Raw genomic sequence first — 23,905 nt, 5'->3', positions numbered from 1 at the left:
TCAAGACTCATATCCTCTTTCATTCAGCCCATACGCAGCTTATACACAGTCAACAATATGGCAGCTCGAAAATTCTTCGTTGGGTAAGTCAGCTACCAGGTAGGACATGGTGTATCCGGATCTCCATGCTGACGTTGGTCGTCGACGTATGTAGAGGTAACTTCAAGATGAACGGTTCTCTCGAGTCCATCGAGAAGATCGTCGAGAGCATCAACAATGCCAAATTCGACGGTACCACCGGTAGGTCATCAGTCTCATCGTCATGACACCCTCTGCCTTTCACTCCTTGCATCCTTTCTTCTTCCGATTGACACTCTTTGACATTCCGCAGAAATCGTCATCGCCCCTCCCGCCCTTTACCTCCTCCAAGTCCAATCGGAACTCAAGGGTCCTACCGAGGTCTCCGCTCAGAACTGTTTCACAGAGGCTTCCGGTGCTTTCACCGGTGAGATCGCTCCTCAGCAATTGAAGGATGCCAAGGTCCACTGGGTCATCCTCGGCCACTCGGAGCGAAGGAGTATGTTCGGCGACACCGACAAGCTCGTTGCTGAGAAGGTGGGTGAAGTTCATCACATGACCACGGCGTTCGGTTCGGTTCGTCTGATCGCTTACCTCCATGTTCCGTGATTAGGTCAAGGCAGCTATCGAGGCGGGACTTTCCGTCATCGCTTGTGTTGGTGAGACCCTCGACGAGAGGGAGAGCGACAAGACCATGGACGTTGTGGAAAGACAACTCGAGGCTATCGCTGGTAATGTCCCCGAGTCCGAATGGAAGTGAGTGTTGTCTTTTCATATGGTCACAAGAACGGACGAAAAAGCTGAGCGTGCTGTCACAGGAACATCGTTGTTGCTTGTTAGTTTACATTACCTGGCGGGTTATCCGCCGAGAATTCGACGGTGTCCGATGTGAAGGATGAGTGCTAACGTTCTCTTCCACACAGACGAGCCTGTCTGGGCCATCGGTACCGGCAAGGTCGCCACTGTTCAGCAAGCCCAGGAGGTCCATGACGATATCCGTAAATGGCTCGCCAAGCGAATCTCGCCCTCTGTTGCCGAGGCTACGCGAATCATTTACGGTGGAAGTGTGAACGGAAAGAACTGCGGCGAGCTTGGTGATTGATTTCGCATCATTGAGAATGGACGGCTGCTAACGACTGGAGCCTCACTTAGCCGGCGCCAAGGACATTGACGGTTTCTTGGTCGGTGGTGCTTCTCTGAAGCCCGAGTTCATCGACATCTGCAAGACTGTCAAGGCTTGATTGTGGCCTGAACGGTGCAGCAGGTGCGAAAGAGGATGAAGCAATGCAACAATGTCTAGAAGCTAGCAGTGGTGTCCGACCTGTTCAAGCCTTATTGAATTACCACGTCCATCCGCTGATCACCTTTCTCCTCAAAACACGATCTTCTCTGACCACACCAGCGCTTCGGACCTTTCTCAAATCCCTTTGGAATCTCTCCTGGTACTGCTCCGCCTTTGTCTTCCCCTCTCGCAGTACGACGTGGATCCTGGCCGAAGGATGGTGTTTGATACCGTACTTTCCTCGACCTTTGATATCTAATCGACTGATCTTGGGTCCTTTTGACACCCACGATTCAGCTAAAAAATTGTTTGTCAGCTGTTGAAGAGATACGGCCAAAGGGTCGAAACAACTGACCGACAACCAGCTTATCTCTGCTCAGATTTTTGTCGACAGCATGATCTCGTGCAAGTGCCAGTGTGCTCTTGACCCATCTACTGGCTCTCTTGTCTGAGAATTGCATTTGGACGATTGCTTCGTCGATGGGAAGATTGGCAATTTGACGGGAGAGGAGGTTTAGTTTCCGATGAGAAATCTTGTGTTCATCAGATTTGTATCGGTGCTATTGAGGTGGGATAGCCAAATGTCAGTCAAACCATTCTCTGATCAATAATATGAGGGGTTGACAACACATCAGGAAGGGGACGAGTCCTCTGACTGACCTCCGTGAACGTGTCCGTTCCTCTTTTTCTTGCTTTCCTACTCATTTTGTCTCCCTCCGATTCCTGAGCGATATCATCGAACAACCCTCCAGTCCCTTCTGCCCCTTGTCCACCTTCAGTCGTTCCGGTCGTCGAAGTAGCGGGAACATCGATGATCGGTCCTGTCACCTCTGAATCAATGGCAGGTTCTTCCGACTTCCATTTAGGTAGTTTGGGTAGATATCGATCCCATCCAGACAAATTGAATGCGCTGCGTCAGGAAAGCATATTCAGTGACAGTAACGTAGCTCGAGAACGTCAATATCAAGTAGATAGGCGGGATGGTCGCTAGGATGTTGGCAGACAAAGTACTCACGTTCTAACTTGAGGACCTAGAGGAGACCTTCGGAGCGTAGGTGGAACAGGTCGAAGGGAAGAAGGCCCGGCGATGGAAGATTGAGTGACTGTAAATAAAGGATTGTCAGATGCATACCTTTGTTTGTATAGCAATGAGCATCTGACTCACGAGTGATGAGAGATCGTATTGGTCGTGCCATCGTTGCTGGTGTTGATCCGAAAGTATCACAATGACAAGACTGGGAAAGAGTAGAAGATGAACGAGGTGGATAGAAGGTGAAGATACGACAGACAGCGGCGAGCGACTTTCGGAGGGAAAGTGATAAGCCGTGATGGGCGAGAAAGGTAGTCCACATCATGGTGTATCCCACGTGGTCTGATTTTGTCCCAGCGAGCAACAATTGCAAGAAGTAACTTAGCAACATGACGCGCTATAAAACCAACCATTCCTACTCCTCCTCGTCTGCTTCTGTCTCAACAGCATCAAACACTTCAATCACAACCTACAGTACGCACGGTACTGGATCCTTGTCAATGCCTCCTTGATGAGATCGAAACGATAACCCCTTTTGCTCCTCTCCTCCTTCCCCATATCATCACGAAGAACAGGGTTATATCCGAACCATTGTTCCTTTCCTCTTCCTGACGGCTCAGGCTCATCAATCTGATCTAGCTGTATTATGCCGGTCACTGACAATGCTCTCGCCTCTGGCAATCCAGACAGTGAAGATGAGTCTCAGAAAGCATCAAGACTCGCTGCTCGAGCCGCGAGGTTCAGCAGCAAGCTTCCTGGAAATCGCTACAAGGAGGTGAGCTACGACGGTGCTCAAGAGATGCAAGATCGTTCTGTAGCTCATGAACTCTTGTATCACAGCTCGAGGAGATGCGAATCAAAGAGAGGAGAGCGTTTGAGCAGCAAGGCTTGATTAAGGTCGGCAAGACGGAGCTCGGAGACGCGGTGGATATGAGAGGGACGTGCGAGCGTATGTGTTCCGAGTACGAGAAGGAATTTAGGGAATATACAAGAGAAGTCCACCCCTTCGAAGCGGTAAGTCAAGTCGTGACCGAGTTCGACTACTATATCTGTATGATGGCCGTACTGACCAAGGCGAGGATCTGCAGGGACCCAATAAGCGTATGGATGCTGAGAAGGCCGTTGCTGCTTATTCGAGATCTGATGCTGGAGCTGGACATGGTGATTCCGCCATCTTACCGTCTGATCTCAGAACACCACAAACTCTCGTCGTAGGTATCAAACAACGCCGTGCCGATTCATTGTTCACAGCTCACTGAACCGGATCGCAGCGAACCCTCGATTATCTCTTCTCGGTCATCATGCCGACACTTCCTCCCTCATCATCTACGCAAACACCTACTCCTCGCAAGGCCTTGGGGTACTCGGCAGGTTTCATCAGAGATCGTACAAGAGCCATCAGGAAGGAGTTCGCGATGCAAAGTAGCTGGGGTCACGAAGAGGCCATCGCCAGTTTCGAGAGAATTGCAAGATGGCATATTCTTTGTCTAAGGGAATTACAAGAGGAGACTGGAACAAATACCGACATGCATATTGATTCGGCTGAGTTAGGCAGGTGTAAGTGATCCTCATATTCTCTGTGACTCCAGAGATTGGCTGACGACTTTCACAGGTTTCACGAGTCTACGACAACATTACAACGATCGAAGGGAGGAGCTGGGAATAGAGACTCCCTGTCCGAATGAAGCCGAGTTCCGTGCGTATATGCTCATTTACGATCTTACCCAAAAGTCCGTCTCTATTCCTACCGCCGAACTTCCCTCTGCCATCATCGATCATCCACTTGTCCAACTCGCCTGGGAGCTTCGACGAGCCGCGCAGCGCAATTTTGATTCTCAGAAGGAGGGATCGAAATTCAACGCTGAATTTGGAGCAAACTTGATATCTCGTTTCGTCAGACTACTCAAAGGTCAGCGAGTGCCTTACCTCATGAGCTGCCTTGTGGAGATTCGCCTTCGCGAGGTAAGACGGAGTGCCCTCCGAGCTCTCGTCAGAACGTATCCCCGCCTGCGAACGGAGTCAATTAGGGTCAATGAACAAGGAGAAGTGGTGGAGAGAAAGATGCTTCTGGTTCAGACATTGAACACCATTTTAGGTTGCGAGGAACAGGAGCAAGAGGAGTCGGCATGGGACGATATTAACCAAGTATCGAAGAACCCGGACATGGAGACCGTTGCCATCGTCCAACGGTTCGGCTTGGAAGTTTACGAAGATGCATCGGGACCTGTCGGTGTCCTACTCAACCTTGGTTCTCCTTTCAACGACAACCGAGATGCACCATACACGAGACGATGGAAAATCATCACCGACAAAAAGGGAACTGCATCGTACGCCGATATAGTGAACGGCAAAGTCGGTGTAAATATCGATGGGACACCTGCTCCGGCTCCTGCCGCTGTTAAGGTCTCATCCTCGTCCTTCCCCACACTGGTCACTCCACGACCCGTCCTTAATCAAGCCCCTTCTTTCAGTTTTCAGCCTTCATCACCTGCGCCAAAACTACCAATCCCTGCGACTTTGGCTCCTACTGTCAAGCCTCCTCCACCTATCTCGGCTGCGCCTGCTTTCAGCTTTACAAAGCCCCCTACCGCTGTCCCACCATCCACTTTGACCCCTCAAAGCGCTGCCGCCTCATCCGTCAAACCATCTTTCTTCCCTTCTCTGGACAGTGTCGTCAAATCAAAGCCACCGCGGACTGCGGATACTCAGGCGGCAACTCCTTCCACTACCGTACCTACTTCGTCGTTCACCTTTGGTGCTCCGCAAATTGGTTTGGATTCTAGCGCGGCTGATCCTGAAAAGAAGCGAAGTGCACGAGACAGCACGCAACCTTCCGCGAAACGTCCGCCGTCCGCCAAGCCGGCTGTTTTCCCGTCAGTAAAAACCCCACCGCCGCCAACTGCTGGCCCGTCAATTATTGCTCCAAAGCCTTTGTCTTCCACCGTCCCCATCGTTCCTTCTCAGCAGATCGTAACCAAGCCCTCATCTCCCTCAACTCCCCGCCAGCGAAAAAAATCAGCACTCGCTCTCCTTACAAGCTCGATCAGGTCGTCGTCTGGTGTGTCGCGCAAACCTTTGTCCGACAGTCAGGTCGATCGTCATCGACGTATCACAGCAATTCCTGCTGTCTGCGATCAACTGATTGCTGAAGTCATTCGCCAGATGGTCGAAGATTATGCCTCCGAAGACATCGTCAGATTTGTAAAACAGCAGGCAGCAGCTACTCAGTACCGCAAACAGAAACGACTCCGGGCTCAAGCGATCAACGCTTGGTCCAGAGAAACTTTCCAGCTCATGCTTGCGGAACAAACAAGACTTGTGGCCCAGTTTGCCGTCATGGCCGATATCAAACGACGCTTCCTTGTGAGAAAGGCAATTACTTTTTGGCGTTCCTGGGCGAAGAGCAAGCGTCAGAACAGGGAAGAAGCAGCGAAAAAACGTGCAGCAATGTATACAAACTTGACGGGAATGGGATTAAGCCGATCCATGTCTATCTCACGGAGCGAGACTTCTACACCGGTTAGCGATATCGATGCCATGCTGGAAGCCACCAGGCTCGATAGTCTACAAATCGATATCGAAATCAGCAATGTAAGCGTCGAAGTTCCATCCGAAAGATATTCGACGAGCTAACTGAATCTCTCGTATCCAGACCGAACGGTCCAAAGATGACTTCTTTGCGCCTTCCACTTTCTTCAACGCACTTACACGACATACCTCACCTTTTCTTACTCCTGCGCAGAGTGGAGCATCCTCGTCCTCACCTTCTGCTCCCATATGGCAGACCATAATTTCTGTACCCCCAACCGACTTTGGCTCGTCCCCGGATCCTGAAGTGCAAGAATGGCTCATTTCCAAATTTTCTCCACCCAATCATGATGGAAGGGATGGAGAAAAATACTCAGTTGGAGGGGTCTTGTACGATACGAAGGAGTTACAATCCGGGAAGGCGCTACCGAAATGGAGTCATATGGGCTTGATGGTGTTTGAAGTGCCCATGAGAACGGATGATGAGAGAAAAGTAGCAGAGTGAGCTTGACTATCATCGTAGAATGCGGATGGTCCAGCTGATGCGACTTTCACCACAGGAATATTGCAGATGCTCAAGACCGCGTAGGCATGCTCATGAAGAGTCTCACAAACGAAAGCAATCGATACATCCCTGCACTAATGGTGCTATCATGGGAGGAAGAAACTCTAGAGGAGCTCGCTGAGAGGGTGAGGTTGCTCTTTGTCTCGTCGAGACATGATTTTACACTTACATACTGCGTCTTAGCTACAAATCGTACGCGAAATCAGTGCTTTCGAACACAAGGCTATTGTGTCCCTACAGCTGTCGAATGACCTGGACGAGCGCTTCGCTAAGGCTTTGGACGAAGTGATGCCGGAGCTGGCGGTGAAGGAACAGGTCGTGATCAGCTTGGAAGGTGAGCGCAGGTCATAATGTGTCTACTTGATGCCCGATTGACTTTGGCTTGCTAGACGTTGTCAGGAGACTGTATCCTGTCTGGCAGAGATTTACGGATATCGCAGAATTGACATTAGGACACAGCTCGGATGGTGGGTCGATTCCCGGTCTTGTATTCGCCAATCTTTCTTACAACGATTCGTGTGCAGACCTGGATGCCACCGTGTCAATATTCGAGTCTGGAGTCGAGCTTGTCAACAAGATTCCTGCTCTGGTCACTTCGACACTGGGTCCGATCGGTCTGGAGAACGTCACGGCCTACGAGCCGATCGTGCTTCCGAGCTTCTCACGCGTCGACAAGCCTTCTAGGTATGTCAAGGGGCTTCAGTCTGTATGACCAATGTCATTGAGACGGATTGCTGACCCCCAAGAGGGTTTCAGTGCTGTCGATATTACAGACTGTATTGAAGAGTACCTCGAAGACGGCGCTCTAACAGGGATAGACGATTTGGATCTGTTGGTTGCGCCATTGCATCAAGCTGCCGTCTCGGGACAAGGTGAGTGGTCATTGATTCCCCACGCCGGCGTCAGCGAAGCCTAAACAAGAGGCTTTTCATGGCTGATCTGAATGAATGAAATGTAGCACTTCCCATCACTCCGATTCTTCAAGCTTTATCGTTCTTAGTCCTCGGGGACATCCGACACCAACACTTGTATCTGAAGATATGGTACCCTTCCATCAAAGGCGTTGAAGAGTTTACCAAAGGGTACTTTACGTCATTGACGAGCGCATACGACAAGGTGGTCGAAGGTAAAGTCAGGGAGATCTTGTCGATGGTATCGGCGGAGGGAGAAGAGAAGACGACTGACGAACACATGACGATGGAGGAAGATACGTGCATTGGGAAAAAGAGATCAAGGAGAGAAGTGGAAGAGGCTTCAGTATCGTCATCATCCGCGTCTCCGGGAAAAGTGTCGACGACGAGGAGAAAGAAGAGAGAAGAGAGCAAAGCGGCCAAGAATAAGAGATTGTTAAGAGCTTTGGATCGGGTTGAAAAGACCCTGGAAAAGATAGATCTGGATCATTACCATCCATTCCAGTCTGGTCAAGTGGTTTGAGTCATGTTGAGAAGGACTCTGTTGTATCGTACTTTCTTTGTCTAGATAACGATGTGACATGCATATGAAACGTACGGTATCTTAGGGGAAAAGAAATGCGGGTGATACTGCGGCTCTGGATGCTCAACCACTGTACACTGTACAGCGAACAGCAGTCTATACTCGTTTCGTTGTTCTTGTTGGACTAATCCTAACAGAATCGTTCTCTCTACACTTCTCTGTTCTCTTCCTCCCGTCGCAAGTGCTCGCCTAGCCTGACGTATTCTGCCAGACAGTCTGGATTTCGCAACGTTGCTGGATTTATACTTTGCACAGGGGCACCATTGATCAACTTCCTTATTGGCACTGTATGGGAGAAGTGAGATACAATACAGTCAGCGTCGGTTCGTTATTCGTTTAGGTTTAGGAATCGACCAAGCTGTTGAGGACGTTGTGCACTGCCAGCGCTGTTGACCCACTGCTCACCTTCCACTCTCTTGCCTGTCAGGGTCAGAGGGATATCTGATACTTGTAAGATCTGTGATTTGCCAGGATCAGCTTACCAGCTCCACCCTTTGTGAGTAAGTTACGACTCGATCGAAGCTGAGCGACTGATCAAGCAGCAACTCTCGCGCTCGACGTACGTACGTACCTTCCCTGGAACATGCCTCGCACTTCTTGCTGACCTGATACTTGTCTTGATCTTCTTGATCAACGTTTCATCCAATTCCCGCCCTTCTCTCATCTGCAAATATGTAGATATCCCATGGTCAGCTGATGACTGCAGTAGATCCGGCACGTCGGGGTCCTCCGCAGCTGACTTAGAGACTGTGTGATATAGGATGATGGAGCACCTTCATACTCACCTTGATGAACAGAATCACCTTCTCATCCGCCCCTCCCTCCACCATAAGACCCACGACAAGGGTCTCTTCCACTCCTAAAGAGGCAAATTCTTCGTTCTCCAGTACAGAATAGATATCTGTGGGTCCGAATCGGATTCCGCCAGGATTCAAAACACCGTCCGATCGACCCAACATGAGGATACCCCCGGCGTTCCCTGATCGAGGCCGGGTGATCTGGACACTGACAATGACGACGATCATTATGGGGGTTTAGCATTCGGATTGAGACGACGAACTTGATTGTGCTCACTAATCGCCGTGATCTGATAAAAACGTCACTTGGTCAGCCGACTTGACTAGATACCCATTCGTTCTAGCTCAGCTCACACCATATCCCCTTGTCATCTTTGAAGTAGCTCTCCTTGAATCGCTTCTGCGCTGTTTCAACCTCACTTTCTGGGAAGCCATGTCCGCGCAGAGGCCAGAACCCCAATGGCTCGACCGGGAATGCCCGGTTGCAAATGAGTTCTCCCGGAAGATCTGGACCTGTGTCGGTATCTAGGGCGCTATATTGATCGGATTTCAGCGCATGACTATATTTTCAGCCGAGTGATGGGCGAAACAGCTCACAATCCCAACATGCGTGATTGTATCTCTCCTCGATAGACCGATAGAGACGTGTTCCGTCCAGCGAAAACCGAGCAGATATCAGTTCCACCTGTACATGACTCAGCTTGCCTCTCAACCAGGAAGTCTTGGGATGAGCTAAGACTGACCTGTGACAGATCCTAGCAGCACATCCTTCTTCACCTTCTCATACACAAAATCGAACAGATGTGGAGGTAAAGGGCTACCTGTACTCAATATCTGCTTCAAGGTGCTTAGGCTGTGTTTGCTTCCCACATCTGGATAGTGTTTTGATATCTGCTCAATCCATTTGGCAGATGTTCCGAAGACTGTTATCCCCAGTTCGTCGATGAGAGACCAGAGGAAAGATGGGGATTTCAGAGGGGACCCTTCGTATAGGACGATTGTCGCGCCTGTTGCCAGACCAGAGACGAGATACTGGAACATCATCCAGCCGCTAGCAGACGTCAGAACAATCGAGGACATGTTTATCAGCCGGAGATATCGAGGGTGTTTATGATGACAACGCAGAGCGACTTACGGAGTAGTGTAGTAGAAGTACACGTCTCTTGGCCCGATGTCTCCTGCAAGGTGATGTTCTCGCAGAGAGTCCAGTAACATACCCCCTTGACGGTGCTGCAGGAGAGATGGGGTCATTCCTGTCATCAGTCATGGAGCTATTCACAGGCAATGTCCGGGTGGAAGACTCACAACGATGGCTTTGGGACGACCTGTTGTCCCACTGGAGAACAATATCCAAATCGGTTCATTGAACCCCATTCGCAGGAATTCTACCTCCCCTTCCTCTTGATCTAGCCATCCATTCCAATCCTCAGTATCTCGCGCTAGATCTTGGGGTACCCGCGCCAACTCCTCAGGTAGATGTAAGATGACTACCAGTCGGTCTGGTGGCTTAGTCAGGGTAGAAAGTAGAGTCGGTAAGAGAGGGAGAAGGGGTCTTGCCGTTCCGCCATACACCACTCCGTTCGTTACGAAGATAATCTTCGGTCTGATCTGTTCTAACCGCTCGATCACACCGTCCACGCCAAAATCTGCCGCGGCAGAAGAGAAGATCGCTCCTATGGAGGATGTCGCAAGCAGAACGACTACCGCTTCCGAGCAGTTTCCGCCCCAGAATGCCACACGATCGCCCTTGCCTACTCCGGCCTTTCTCAGAGACCGTTGGACCCTCCCTACCAAGATGTACAGCTGGGCTTGAGTGATTCGTCTGACGGGTGGTGACCATCCTCCGCAAGGCTCGGAAGTCTGTATGACTGCTATATCGTCAGGCCGGGATGTATGATGTCGAAGTTGATTTTCTGCCCAGTTCAGATCCGCCTCGGGAAACCAGACAGGATTGTCTGCAGGAGTAGCAGATTCATCGACGATGGGTATGGTCGTGCTGGATTGACCTTTAGTACCGATGACGTGCTCCCAGTCCCACAGAGAAGACCAGAAATCCGATCGATGGGAACACGACCATTCCCACAGATCTTGGTAGGAGTGCAGCGAGAGACGCAAGGTCGAGTTGATGTGTTGTCGGAAGAGATCTGTCTGGGACGAGGCTGGATCGGAAGGGGTCCAGAGGAGGTCTGGGTCCGAGTCTGTGGATTCACGTTTGGACATGATGTGAGGAATAAGGCGCAGAAATGTTCTTGGATTAAATGCGTGTCCTACCTTTTCCGTCAGTACCAGTACCGCAGATGTCAACAGATCCCAGAAGTCATGCGTTTCAACAACTGTTATTGCTGGATCACCTCGGTCCCCGCTTAACCGGTCGGTTGGACCTTTTCCCAAGCCTAACTGGCACAGTCAAGTTTGTGAGCCTATCTCTCGACAAACCAGGCACCTGCTCGGCGTAGATCCGGGGCTCAATCCTTCCCCCCACAGAACTCTCTTTTCATTGTATGTCATGTTATTCCTGTCATTCTCTCACGTCAGTCACTTGCGCGCGTCACAACAACCGTACCGTGCCTTTCTCTCTCTCGCTTGGCTCTCTTGGGCGAATTGATTTGGCTTTGGTGTTCTATGGTGAGTTACTACTGGCACTACCCTTCCGACCGCGTGCCCCATCCGAGGTGTTGGTGTGCGGACTCGTTCAACTCTCCAAGGGTAAGATCCCACTCGTACTCAAATCATTCGAGACGACCGGGAAAACAAAAACAGTTGTTATGATTCACGGTGCTGCTGCAGCTCCCTTCCCCCCATGAAATCAATAATCATTTCCAACTCGTCGTGCTGTCATCAGTCTTTCCCCAACATAACTTTTTATGGTACTCGGCGGAAAGAACACTTGGAGTCGTTCAAAGAGACTCCCCTTTCGAGTCGGCCCTTTCCTTTTCGCCATCACTGGGTCGGTCGGGTCACGACAGGAACGTCACCGAATAGATCCAATTTCGCTCCGGAAGCCCAAGTCGGCGGATACAAGCGACGAAAACAACTAACTTATAGAAACGCTCGAAAACCGCATTTTCCCGTCTTCACATCCGTTTGTCAAGCAAGCAAGCAAGCAAGCAAGCAAGAACACTGTGATTCGCACCGCTCATAGCATCGACTGGCCCCCTCGTGTCATATTCCGCGCTCTTCGGTCAAAACACGCACGATGAAACCATCACCTACACTCGTACCTCGTCTCATGACTCCTCTCATCCGACATACTCACATCACACCGCTCGTCTCGCCAACCTTACCCACGACGACGTTCGTCCAACATCGACATCAACAGAATCAGAATCAGTCTCAAAATCAGTATCAAACGCCGTCAATCCATTTCGAAGAGATCGAGAATGGGTGGGGGAGGTGGTGGTTGTCCAATCCGTCTGTTTCTTCTGCTACCTCCAACCTCTCGGTGAGTAACCGCATTGTCTATCCGACCGAAGAATGTGTAAGTTATGGTTCCGCATGCTTACCCTGATCATTGAACCGACTTGACTTAGCGATCCACACATGCTACACCTATCCAGCATCCTCCTGATATCCAAACGACGACAACAGCGACCCACTCGCACACATCGCATACCCCGCCATTACTCGTTTCCCAACCTCATCAACGTCTCCCTCAGAAACAAGATCCCAGCCTGAGACAGAATGCAGAAACGCACGAAGACAATCAAAATGGACATCATGTCCCCGCTCCGACAATTGCATGGTGCGATTTCCTTAGCATGGTTTAGGTGACTTCAAGCAATATTATGTCATCCGACCTTCTTAACGTTTTCTCTTCCTTTCTATCGATTCACTCTTCTTCCTCATGCTGCTCGTCGATATCATTGCGAATGTTGTTTGTAAACACGTAATCACACACGCTCGTAATGGACATTTTCTCTGTCTCGCTTCATTTCTCTCCACGTACTCTTTCAGACTGCCCGTTGTCGTTCCTCATCGTTTTCTGTTGTTTGTCCCCTTCTACATGTTTGTAGACTATGCATGATGTTGTGACTTGACTCGATTTGGTATGTGATCGATGACACGGAATGCTTGGTATTATCATACGAACCGTCCGCCCAAGCCTTCAAACCTCCCTGGCATCACGATACAAGTAGTGACTCAGCGGCCACTGTGTGGTTTCCGACGTTCTACCCAAACACACGTCGTCTCAACTCCCCGCCTATACATCTCCGTTCGGCCGCCGCACCTTGATCGCCTGTCATGAGCGATTTGTTCTCGATGGCTCTTCGTCCTAAGAAAGGCATGACCTCGGATAATTTTCCGTAGGCGATGTACTGAATGATTGTGGAAAAGGGTCAGCGTAAAAGATCTCATCAAAGACATTTCTGGCTAAGCCACATTACATCAAGGTCGCTCGAAACAGGAGCCCTTATTCACCTTGATTGCTACGGGTTGACCATCATACACGAACCTAGCTGCCATCCTATCCGTTAGATCGTCTTTCATACCTATATCATACCAACCGAATCAATCAGCTATATTCTTTCCGTATCTGTCCTTCAGATGACTGTAGTAAAGCTGCTCCCTCACCATACAGTTGAGCGATGCCAATCCTGCCTTTTGCCCCTTGTCTCAATCTCAGTCTCCTATCCGAGACCTCATCCGCCAGACCTGCTTTCTTCAATCCTTCCGTGACCAGATCGCACGAATCGGGATTATGAGTCCCGAACACGACTGACAGAGCTCGTTCAGGGTGTGACGAAGCGAGCTGCGCCGAGAGGGTGGTCAGGATCATATTGATGGATGTATTGTATGCTTGATCAGTGGCGGGTTTGCTGCAATACGTGACCGAATCAGTAACTTGTCATATGTCTTGGTCGACTATGGTGGACATAGACAGGAGACAATTCTCTCGATGAAGAGACGAGAACGCCCAATCACTCACTCGGGCCAGATCGGATCAGCACCTGGACGTCCTTCCTCTTTCCACTTCTTCCTCTCTTGAACGAAGTAAGCCCCTCGAACAAGCTTGATACCGAGCGCGTAACCGTTCTTCTCAGCGTGCTGGAGAGCTGCGACGAGATGTCCAGGTTGTCGGACGAGGTACGATTGGTATGTCCCGCTGAGAATGTCACCAGTGTCAGATAATATCGGATTTGCAATTCTCCTTGTGCAGTGGAGCAAGGAGGACCGAAGATGATCGTCAAGCTAGAAACAGAACAACGTACTAGATCAAAGGTCCATGCCATGGCTCCTTGTTCTCCTTGGGAGGTCTGTTGAACTCTTGTGACAACAAGATGGTATAAGCGTCCAGTGCAGGTTGGTAGAAAGTGTGTTCGGCATCGACAAATAGCTTGATACTGCATAGCATGCAAGGAATCATGGCCATCGCGATCAGCTACCGCTCGTGCAGAAGGCGTAGAATGGGACAAAAGACCCACGAATTATCCTTGGCTCTCTGACCAATTCTTTTGACTTTGCTCCACAGTTCATGCAACTGTTCCAGATCACCTTCTCTCAAGCCTTCATCCGTTTCCAACACTCCCATCTCCTTCACGGCGCCTCTCAAAAAGAGTAGTTCCTGACCATTACCGACTAAGGGCGATTGGTCTCGCGCGACGACTTGAGCGTCGGAAGTCTGAGGTGTACCGGGATAAGGGATCGACAGTGATAGGGAGGAAGATGGGGATGAAGGGGTGTTGGATTGGGTGAGCGGTCGTAATCGGAGAAGAGTGGTGGAGGCTCGTTGCAAGATCTCGGGATCGATGAGACCGGTCTGTGGGGGGGTTTTGAGGACATGCTCAGTACATATGCGCAAGACCTATGCGCAAGACCAGGGATGATCTGTTGGCAGGGATGAGACGACGTGGAAAGAGCACAAGCAAGGGAACAGCCAGGATCGAGGATGGGAACCTCAACAGAGGGTGAGAATAGCCCAACTCACGATCTTCAATGCGAACCCCGTTGAACCCCTCTGCTCCTCCTCTAAAGATCTCTCAAATGCGCCCGCCTTTTCCAACGCTCTCAAAACCTCTTCCATTCTCTCTTTCCGCGCCATCTCCTCCCCCTCTGACCCCATGGAAGGCTCCACCTCCGCCTCCGCACTATAATTCAACATGCTCCCCACTCCTCTCGACCGCATCTCCACCATCGAGGTCAGACATTCGTCGACAGTCTCCCCGGGGACGAACTGCGCGAAAAAGGTGGCACGGACGACGGATTCGGTGAGTGAGCGGAGGAAGGGGATCGGGGTGTGGGTGAGTGCGTGGAGGAGTTGGGAGGAGTAGTCGACGAGGTAGGGGGTGGAAATCAGGGCGTAGACGAGATACGAACGGAGGAGAGAAGATGTACTGGCTGTTGATAAGGAGGATTTGACGGGAGTGAAAGATTGGTCTTCCCCTTCCCCTTCCCCTTCGCCTTCTGGACAGGAAGAGGAAGAATCGGCAGAGAGCTTGCTGGGCACGAGGAGCAGTCCCGCCGGGAGGGCGAGTAAGATCAAAGGTAGAGCACGACGTCTGCCAGTTCTGTGTCCACCACGAGAGTGGGTGCTGGAACCCGGGCTGGAGTTGGACTCGGAGGATGGTCCGCTCGAAGTAGACGCAATCGATCTGCGGCTAGGAGAAGCTACTACCGGGAGACATGGCACGGGGCGAGAGAACGTCCGACCTGAGACGCCTCGTAAAGATCTCAGACCAGAACTGCGAATGAATGCAGAGGCTAAGGCCATCTTCGAGGCAGGATCGAATGGACTGCGGTCGCGACTGATAACGAACGAGCGGTGAAGACCGGACCAACAAACACAACCTTTTGCGAGGGGATCTAGTCACAGGGAACCCGATCAATAGTTTGTGAGTGTTGAGATTCGCAAGGACAACGGAAAGAGACATCATACAATGACATTGGCATCCCACCTCATCACACTCATATGGTCCCACATCACATCGCTTCACCACCACCTTATCGCAAGAAAAGAGAAGAAAAGGAACCGCGTTGGCCGCGGGCAATGGTTGGTGGCTTTCTTCTTTGTATAGTTGCCACCCAGCCAAAAACAAACCTCCACCAGCGGCAATTCCGTCGTCCCCTTTTTGATCGGCAGTACCGTCAGGTCAACATACCTCCTGGAGCAGCACCATCGTTCTCATTCGCTTGGAGGCAGTATATATGCACAAGAAGGTAGTAGTATACATCCGATGTTTGCTATGATGCTATGCAATGCTATTGTGTCAAATGATTATATGCTAGCGGTACACCCGGCATCAGACTCGCTTCAACTCCGCGGTGTACCGGATCCTGAACCACTTCCCGAATCCGAAGTCGAATTCGATCCGGGTTTGAGCCCAGTCAACGAAGAAGCACTACTTCCCCGCCTTGACACAGGGATGCCTAGGAGACCCTCACGTGGAGACGTGACCGAGTCGATGTCTTTGTCTTTGAGTATCGTGTACATGTGCGCTTCGGTGTCTTTGGTAGGCACCGTTTCGTAGCTGTAATGCTCGCCTCGAAGCGTTGGTCGATCGGAATGCGGAGGCGGTATGGGTGATGCTGATCGTGAGAATGGCTGAGCTTCTGAGTCGGTGGGCTTAGCAGATGGGACTGCGGCCGTTGTGGATAGCTGCAGGGGAAGATCGTCAGTGCCGATTTCGATGCCTCCGACAGTCTTCAACGAGTCTGCATTGCACTGAAGAAAGCGCTTACCGCTGCCCAAAAAGCCGATACGAGGATGATCGTCGTACCCAGCGCCGAAAGAAAGGATGGAACAGTATGCCACAGGATGAACTCCAACACCAAGGAGAAGACCACTTGCAGGTAAAGCGCTATACCCGCTCGACCAGCTTTTTCGCGCTGCAATCCCATTGTGAGAAGCATTTGTGCACAGAAACCAAAGAGCTATCCGAAGAGTAAAGTACATGTCAGTGAGGAATTGGCCACGACTTCTGCTTGGCATAAGGATATTCGGCAACCTACCCCAATGGCGACGATGAAAAGAAAATCCCGAGTCGATTCTACCCAGACAAGTGGTTTTGGATCGATAACGAGCCATCTGCAAACCTCATCTCAGCTTGTGGAGTAGACAGAACATGTCAAAGCGAATGGGAAAGGGTACTCACATCCCGCAAGTAATAGTACACATGTACGAGAAATATCCAATCGAATGCAATGCGTGCGCTTTGGTGCCTATCGATCTGATGGTGGTGTCTGTGTGTAGATCAGCATCATCGTGACAATGACTTAGAGGGTAATGTTGCTCACAAGCCAGGGAAGCAGCAAATACACCGACAAACGCCCAGGTCACCGCTACAGCTCTTTCTGGAGTTTCTATTCCTTCCGTATCGCCTTCTCCCGGCAAGCTCATAGGAGGAGGAAGATCCAGCCTCGTCCCACCGCCTTCATCAGGTGGAATCACACCCGTATCTTCCCCTGCTCCGCCGAACAAGAACGGTGGTCTTGAGACCAGAACGACTCCTGTCAGACAACAGAAACCAGCCAAAACTTCCCTCCTATTCATAGTCTCTTTGAGGAAAAGATATCCCAGTACTGCTGTGACTGTCGGACTGAGGAATTGGATGGTGACTGAATCGCTGACTGTTAATCCCCTAAGACTCTGGTAAGAGGACAATAATCCTGCCCAACCGAAGATCCCTCGTTGGACTAATCTCAATCTGATACCCTCCGGCCCGAGTATGGGATCTGGATCTTTCAGTACCAGCCATAAGGATACGATACAGCATATCGAGGTGACACCCATCCTCACAAAGATCAAAGTGATTGTGGAGATGTTTGTCGTGGAGAGGAAGAATTTCACGGTCAGTGACATAAAGACGAAGAATAGCTGTGAACATGCGACGAGGGTCAGACCGATGTTTTGCGAGATGAAATGGTAGGCTGTTGAAGGGAGTCGCGAGGCGAGGAATGGCATGGGAGCAAATCGGGACGGTGGAGATATGCCGGGTATGGGGGAGGCAGAGGGTAAAGTTGGAGATGGAGACGGCGACCGGGATGATGACGGAGAGGAGGACGAGGAAGCTGCTGAGGGTGGAGCCGGTCGACTTCGATTCGGTGCACGAGCTACTGGGGAGAGGGGGACAGCAGAAGGAGCTGATGTCGACTCGGACATGGCGGCGATGTCATGAATGGGTGTGAACAGAGCTGGTAGGATGGACTATGGTTTTGATGGAAAACAATGAACCCACTACTACAGGTAACTTGAGTTTACTTGTGAACGTTCGGTTGTGACCAAAGCCGATTCAAAACGAGGAAGTGGAAAATCACGTGATCATCATCGCCCCCGTAAGTCAACATTATTCCGGACACTGCTGACGGGGTGATGGAGATGCTTTCAGGAATGGACAAACAACGCAGCTCTCCCACAACAACTATTGATAGATGATGAGGGACAGTACCACCTCGTAGCATGATCGGACGATAAAGGCAAAAAATACCCTGTCACGATGAACGACGATCCTGGTCCTTCTTCAACTTACTATCGGTCATTCCCCTCGACGGCCGATGGACCTATCCGACCACCTTCTCCCCCGACTTCACCCATCTTGACGTCCAACTCTCTCCCGCCGCATCCGCTCGAACGGGATCTGTACGCTTTGCTGAACCTGCCTCGGGCGGCTTCTGACGCCGAAATCCGAGATCGATATCGATCTCTGGCGACGGTCTATCATCCCGATCGACAACGGACAGAACAGAATCGTGCTTCTGCTCATGCGAGATTCACCGAGATACAAAGGGCCTATGAGATCCTTACCGATCCGACGAAACGGACGATCTACGATTTGTTCGGCGAAGAAGGGTTGAAGACTTCATGGGAGATCGGACCGAGGGTGAAGACTCCTGAAGAGATGAAGAGGTGGTTCACTTCTCAAGCATACGAGAAGAGATCGATGGAAACGGAGGCTTTGGTCAAACCCAAAGGTGACATCGAGGTGGTGTTGGATGCTCGGGCGGTATTCCTGTCGAAAAAGTTCTTCAGAGAACCGGAGAAGATCCGACATGATCCGTTATCGAGAGTATTGAGAACGAGACCAGGAAGAGTGGTCATGAAACATTCGTTCGAAACGCCCATATCACCAACGACTCAAGTGGTTTGGGAAGGGCAAGCGTTGGCGAGAAACGGAAGAGGCGGAGCCAACTTGTTGGGAACGGTCAAACATCAGTTCTCGCCTAGATTATGGGTCGAAGGAGGGACTACTCTGATGCAGCCTAGAGTCAGGAGATTCAAGGGAACGTTTACCGTGGACGAGGATCAGTATATCAGTGTCAATGCCGTTCAACAGACGCTATCGGCACCTCCGCAATTGGGTCTGACATATGGGAGAAGATTGTTCGCCGACACTACGGGATTTATCTGTCAGTCACCGAGCCCCATTCTGTGAGAGGGATGCGTAGCTGATTACAGGACGTATCTCATCCAGCATATGAATCTGGCACATTCGCTATTGGAACTTGGGGTAAAAACCACCCCGCTCCATCCACATCTTCCTTGTCAGTCGGTCTCACCAACTCCAAGCGTAATGGTACAGGCTGGACCCTGCAGACCACCGCTGGTCTAGCTGCTTCGCGAGTCGCGGCGGATTACTCTATCAAAGTGCCAGGTGGACTGAAAGTGAAAGTCGGAGGAGAGGTGGGGATGGCTCAGTCCATTGCTGGATTCGTCACTGCGGAAGGAAAGGTGACGGAGAATGTGAGAGCCGGTCTCATTCTGCAAGTGGAAGTGGGAGGTGGAATCATCATGAAAGTCAAGTGGGTTTATTTCCTGATCAACATGTCGGAAGTTTCGTACCTAAGCTGACCTGGAAATCTCAATGCTAGGTTCAATCGACTCGGTCAAAGAGTATCAATACCGATCCTGCTTGCAGAACGGCTAGAACCGACCGTCTTCGTCTTGAGTGCTCTCCTTCCCGCAGTCGGATATGCCGGTCTATATCGATACTACCTGTTACCAAAGAAGAAGGAGAGATTGCGAGAGCGTGTCAAAGAGTTGCGAGAGGAGAACAAGGAGTTCATAGCACAAAGGAAGGTGGAAGCGTTGGACGCGATTGCATTGATGGAGAGATCTGTGGCGCAGAAGGTCGTCCAGGAGAGGGAGAGAAACGGTGAGTTTGGCCTCGTTCGTTATGATTGCCCCAACGAAATGAGTTCAGGTCGGCGTCGAGAATGCATGAGGAAAGCTTATGCTAATGTTGCCGTTTCTTGGACTAGGTCTGATAATCATCTCGGCTCACTATGGTCTCGCATCATCATTCACTCCAAGAGGTATCAAGTCTTCCGAGAAAGAAGACGAAGAATGCATAGACGTCACCATCCCAGTACAAGCCTTAGTGCAAGATGGGAAGCTTTACATCCCAGGTGGGAAGGGGAAGTTCAACCTCCTAGGATTCTGGGTGAGCGGCGCATTTCAGCTGTCCATAGTTTCCATCGTTGAGGGGACAGATCAGCTAACATGTTGCATAACTCGTTGCGCAGGACCCATGCATTGGGGAGAACAAGAAGTTGAGAGTCAGATATCTTTTCCGAGGGAAACTGCACGAAGTCACGGTCGACGACGTAATAGCACTGAGAGCTCCTGTAAAGGGTGAGTCGGACATGCGTTCCTTTCGGTTAGGAAACAAAGCTGACTGTGTCGAACCCCCGTCTTCAGCACATGTTTTAGACAACGCATAGGTCTCAATGCATATCACTGATCATTGAAGCGAAACAATACACGCCATGGCTGTGACCTGCATATATCTTACTGGTTCATTTTCTTCTCGTTGGCGGCTGCCCACTCTGCATCTTCTTTCTGGTCTCGGGGCACGCCGGCGACTTTGGGCGCGATGATGCCGTTCAATTTGCGTAGTGCCTTATCCAGCGAGGTGAATGTCAGCTTGTATTCATCGGATCGCTTCTGCCCAGCATGTTTCCTCTTTGCGTCGACGTAGCATACCATGTCCTGCACGCTTTTCGTCCACCAGCAAAAGTGTGATGATCCACTCCATCTTCACACATGATCGACAGGTAGGAAGGGAGATAAACTCACCATCATCAACCCGTTATCCGGGATACTCTCACTTTTCCTATCCTGGAACCTCACAATCCCCTCTTTCGTACTGAACACGACCAGCGTCGTCTCGAGATGGTACGTCGGTCCGATCTTGAACACCAAGTCGTGCTTGAAATCCACATGGATCTCGTCGGCGGTCACGGATCGGTTTGAGCCGGTGGTGGTCTGGACGGAGGGTGTGAGAGAGGCGATTTTGGCGAGGTGGGTGTGGGTCGATGATGTCACCGTGGGGATGTGGAGGAGTTGACCGGCTGGAATTGCGTGGAAAGAGGGACAGGTCATGTCAGTCAGGTTACTGTATTTATTTCTCTTGTGAACTTCGTGCGGATTTTTTACTATCTCCATAGCTGCTGTGTACACGTCTGAAGGTTATTGGATTGGTCGGCGACATACAGAAGAAAAAGGACCATCTCCCGTACTATACCACCGAAAACGACAGGGAAGGAAAAGCGCAGAAGAGGTCGAAGGAGAATCGAGAACCATGACCATTCCTAGTTCCCTACCTGAACCCGACTCAAACCATACCCCAACTCAGACTCACCAACTTCCATCCTGTTCTTCGCATACGCCACCGGATCCTCATACACCGCATCTTCCACGAACCCATTCTCAATCTTAGTCATAGTCCCATGACCCTGGAACAGATCCAGGACCAACGCGACGTGTTGACGATGTAGGTCGGTGAGGGGCAGTGAGGGGTCCGCATCGATCTTGTTGGGGTCGTTGTAGAATTTGGAGAGTGATTCGGCCGAGATCGACATTGTGACTTGCTAATTTGTCTGGTTGTCTGTTGGTCTTCGTTGTAGGGGTGAATATCGTATGTATTTCGGTTGATATCGATTCAAGAGATGAGATGTGACATTGTAATTTACATCTCGAATGTTATACCAAACTCGCCTCACGACGGACAACCTCCACTTCACGATCGATCATTCATGACATCATCGCTTGCTACTGATGCTGCTGCTGCTACCACTACTCCTAGGGAAGAGTGCAAAAGTTCATAATCATGCTCTGGTCTGTTTGACTATGTTGATCTACCTAGAAATACAATTGTGCTTCGTGCTCGTCATTACCCCTACAGACCCAAACCCCATCTCTCCTTCAATGTCCGCTTGACGTCGCCAAGTCCGCTCAAGTCCGCTCCTTGCGCGACAATCGTAGCCTTTCCTGAACCGAGTCCGTAGTTCAACCTGGAACTTGATGCAGCGGGTCGTAGCACTCGGCCAGCCGTTCGCCACAGGTCCTGCGATGATCGTTCATCAGTCAAGTTCCAAAAGCACCATTCCGCACTCACTTCCATCTTCAGAGCGTCAATTTTGGCGCACATCTCCTCTACAGGGACTTTGTGGCCATGTATCTGGACTTGTCGTCCGAGGTCTAAAGATACAAGATCGTCATTAGCTTGGCAACATTTTGCAACCAGAACGTATCGTATTCGACAGGACTCACCCTCGACAGCCGTCAATCGGCTCTCCAAAGCCATGACCAACGTACTCTTCAATTGATTCTTCGCTCTCATGAATTCTCTCTGCTCAATTCCGCCGTTCATAGGCCCAGTCAACGCGTGCAATTGCGCTGCCATAACGTCTACGATTCTCCTAGCGAATTGAGGATAGACAGTAGCGGCGATACCAAAGAGTCCCGAATCGGCATAGCAGTGGTGGAAGGCTGCACAGTAGTCCACGGCGTGATGTTGATTCAAAACCTTGGTATAGAGTCGTGTGTACATTCCTTTGCCTGGGCCACCTGTGACGATACATATAGTCAGCGTCGAGGTGAAAGCAAGGGAGCAAAGTGACCGTACCAGCCGAGAAACTTCCACCTCCTCCAAGTAGAGTTTGCAAAGTCGCCAGAGCATACTGCGGTACACTGGAATCAGCTATACCTTCCACTTGTGATGTGCCTACAAGTCGGAGGATGACTTACAATGTCTGGGTCGTGGATGCCTAATCCCTCAAACCCGATATGAAGATGCACAAACTCCTCATCCTGTTTCTCGATGTACTGTTCTCCACCTGTATATTCCGCTCTAGCATTGGCGAGACTGACGTAATCTTCCGAGAGAGGCGGGTTCGACATGGTAGCGAAGGATTTGCTTCCCGCGGGTTGCTGTTGAGGATAAGGATGTGACAAAGACGAAGCGAGACCCGTGGAACCTGGGATCGAAGGTGAGGCTGGGATATCTCCGAAAAATCTTTTGGCCAACATGACTAATTCTTCATGAGGCATTCCAACACCAGCAATGACCATCCTTTCAGGTCTATACCAATCTCTCATGAAGCCCCTCACTTCCTTCTCTCCCAATACGTCCAACTGTGACTCGGGACACAACAACGGCATACCCAAGGTGTTACCTTTAAAAGCGACGGTGTGGAATATCTCAGGTAAGATCAGTTCGGGTTTAGCCCAGATCTCGCGGATCTCATAGGCCGCTGCGTCCTTCTGCGCAGCGACTTCTTCGGGAAGTAGCAGAGGATGTTGGATTGTCGATGAGATGAGTTCGAGAGCGAGAGGAAGGGATTGAGGGAAGACGGTGGATTGATACATGATTGTCTCTCGGGACGAGGAACAAGTGATTTGGGATCCAAGTGAATCGATCAAAGTGGTCATCTCCGCATCGGTGTGTTTGTCAGTGCTCTGTTGAGTTTAAAAGGCAAGTCAGCTGGTGTACCATGACGAGAAAGTTCAGAGCACATAACCCAGCTGACTCACCTTGAATGCTAACCTATCCAAGAGATGGGAAACACCGCTTGTCCGTTGACTTTCGAAGCGACTTCCCGCATCGACGTATACTCCGACGGCATGAAAATGACCAGGTATCGCTTCTGTTGCCACTCGTAGTCTGTTGGGAAGAGTAGTAACCACAGATGATGGACTCAGTGTCTACGGGAAGCTCGTCAGCTCGCTTAACGGAAATATGTCACATTATCACAGCTGACTCACATGAGCTGATGAAGAGGCATATCGATTGGGAAGGGATGTTTTTGCTAGAGGTGACAGGGATGGCACCCGACTGACAAGTGATGATGCTCGAGGTATGCGCATCATCTTGTGTGTGATCGAGACAGGTTCTAGGGATTCGAGGGGGGCCGGGGTGTGCAGGTAGAAGGAAGATGCTACTTTCAATCGTAACCGTTGTCGTTGACTTTCGTTG

General features: G+C 50.6%; 10 protein-coding genes across 10 annotated transcripts; 4 read left to right on the top strand and 6 right to left on the bottom strand.

The window, feature by feature from the left end:
* Positions 1-57: 57 nt before the first annotated feature.
* Positions 58-1,259, top strand: IAR55_003655 (triose-phosphate isomerase; the record flags this gene model as incomplete). The annotated part of the gene is made up of 7 exons (XM_066946762.1): positions 58-83; positions 155-240; positions 332-555; positions 632-774; positions 837-853; positions 942-1,112; positions 1,171-1,259. The coding sequence occupies 7 exons, from the start codon at positions 58-60 to the stop codon at positions 1,257-1,259; spliced, it is 756 nt and encodes a 251-aa protein (XP_066803154.1).
* Positions 1,260-1,358: 99 nt separating this feature from the next.
* IAR55_003654 (mitochondrial 54S ribosomal protein uL22m) lies at positions 1,359-2,496 on the bottom strand (the record flags this gene model as incomplete). Its single annotated transcript, XM_066946761.1, has 5 exons — positions 1,359-1,597; positions 1,656-1,860; positions 1,961-2,210; positions 2,316-2,403; positions 2,466-2,496. The coding sequence occupies 5 exons, from the start codon at positions 2,494-2,496 to the stop codon at positions 1,359-1,361; spliced, it is 813 nt and encodes a 270-aa protein (XP_066803153.1).
* Positions 2,497-2,976: 480 nt separating this feature from the next.
* IAR55_003653 (uncharacterized protein) lies at positions 2,977-7,857 on the top strand (the record flags this gene model as incomplete). The annotated part of the gene is made up of 12 exons (XM_066946760.1): positions 2,977-3,105; positions 3,171-3,344; positions 3,419-3,541; positions 3,602-3,887; positions 3,943-5,921; positions 5,983-6,359; positions 6,419-6,548; positions 6,607-6,757; positions 6,813-6,890; positions 6,948-7,107; positions 7,180-7,295; positions 7,382-7,857. 12 exons carry the CDS (start codon positions 2,977-2,979, stop codon positions 7,855-7,857), a joined length of 4,179 nt encoding a protein of 1,392 aa, XP_066803152.1.
* A 208-nt stretch (positions 7,858-8,065) lies between these two features.
* On the bottom strand, positions 8,066-10,934 carry IAR55_003652 (acetoacetate-CoA ligase; the record flags this gene model as incomplete). Its single annotated transcript, XM_066946759.1, has 10 exons — positions 8,066-8,202; positions 8,323-8,374; positions 8,489-8,581; positions 8,703-8,922; positions 8,992-9,004; positions 9,069-9,247; positions 9,312-9,399; positions 9,458-9,765; positions 9,850-9,944; positions 10,020-10,934. The coding sequence occupies 10 exons, from the start codon at positions 10,932-10,934 to the stop codon at positions 8,066-8,068; spliced, it is 2,100 nt and encodes a 699-aa protein (XP_066803151.1).
* Positions 10,935-11,910: 976 nt separating this feature from the next.
* Positions 11,911-12,481, top strand: IAR55_003651 (uncharacterized protein; the record flags this gene model as incomplete). The annotated part of the gene is made up of 2 exons (XM_066946758.1): positions 11,911-12,156; positions 12,245-12,481. 2 exons carry the CDS (start codon positions 11,911-11,913, stop codon positions 12,479-12,481), a joined length of 483 nt encoding a protein of 160 aa, XP_066803150.1.
* Positions 12,482-12,883: 402 nt separating this feature from the next.
* On the bottom strand, positions 12,884-15,423 carry IAR55_003650 (uncharacterized protein; the record flags this gene model as incomplete). The annotated part of the gene is made up of 7 exons (XM_066946757.1): positions 12,884-13,030; positions 13,134-13,204; positions 13,287-13,531; positions 13,642-13,818; positions 13,925-14,056; positions 14,138-14,472; positions 14,641-15,423. 7 exons carry the CDS (start codon positions 15,421-15,423, stop codon positions 12,884-12,886), a joined length of 1,890 nt encoding a protein of 629 aa, XP_066803149.1.
* Positions 15,424-15,963: 540 nt separating this feature from the next.
* Positions 15,964-17,811, bottom strand: IAR55_003649 (uncharacterized protein; the record flags this gene model as incomplete). The annotated part of the gene is made up of 5 exons (XM_066946756.1): positions 15,964-16,308; positions 16,392-16,583; positions 16,662-16,737; positions 16,805-16,892; positions 16,947-17,811. The coding sequence occupies 5 exons, from the start codon at positions 17,809-17,811 to the stop codon at positions 15,964-15,966; spliced, it is 1,566 nt and encodes a 521-aa protein (XP_066803148.1).
* Positions 17,812-18,145: 334 nt separating this feature from the next.
* On the top strand, positions 18,146-20,369 carry IAR55_003648 (uncharacterized protein; the record flags this gene model as incomplete). The annotated part of the gene is made up of 6 exons (XM_066946755.1): positions 18,146-19,055; positions 19,121-19,448; positions 19,518-19,801; positions 19,908-20,089; positions 20,172-20,280; positions 20,347-20,369. 6 exons carry the CDS (start codon positions 18,146-18,148, stop codon positions 20,367-20,369), a joined length of 1,836 nt encoding a protein of 611 aa, XP_066803147.1.
* A 67-nt stretch (positions 20,370-20,436) lies between these two features.
* IAR55_003647 (uncharacterized protein) lies at positions 20,437-21,509 on the bottom strand (the record flags this gene model as incomplete). The annotated part of the gene is made up of 3 exons (XM_066946754.1): positions 20,437-20,547; positions 20,725-20,999; positions 21,290-21,509. The coding sequence occupies 3 exons, from the start codon at positions 21,507-21,509 to the stop codon at positions 20,437-20,439; spliced, it is 606 nt and encodes a 201-aa protein (XP_066803146.1).
* Positions 21,510-21,826: 317 nt separating this feature from the next.
* Positions 21,827-23,799, bottom strand: IAR55_003646 (uncharacterized protein; the record flags this gene model as incomplete). Its single annotated transcript, XM_066946753.1, has 7 exons — positions 21,827-21,994; positions 22,046-22,128; positions 22,201-22,497; positions 22,556-22,610; positions 22,678-23,388; positions 23,464-23,634; positions 23,695-23,799. 7 exons carry the CDS (start codon positions 23,797-23,799, stop codon positions 21,827-21,829), a joined length of 1,590 nt encoding a protein of 529 aa, XP_066803145.1.
* Positions 23,800-23,905: the final 106 nt, after the last annotated feature.

Source organism: Kwoniella newhampshirensis, chromosome 6 (assembly GCF_039105145.1).
Source record: "Kwoniella newhampshirensis strain CBS 13917 chromosome 6, whole genome shotgun sequence".
In the NCBI taxonomy this organism is placed as follows: Eukaryota; Fungi; Basidiomycota; class Tremellomycetes; order Tremellales; family Cryptococcaceae; genus Kwoniella; species Kwoniella newhampshirensis.
The sequence above is the reverse complement of the archived record's forward strand: the minus strand, read 5'-3'. Positions and strand labels throughout refer to the sequence as shown.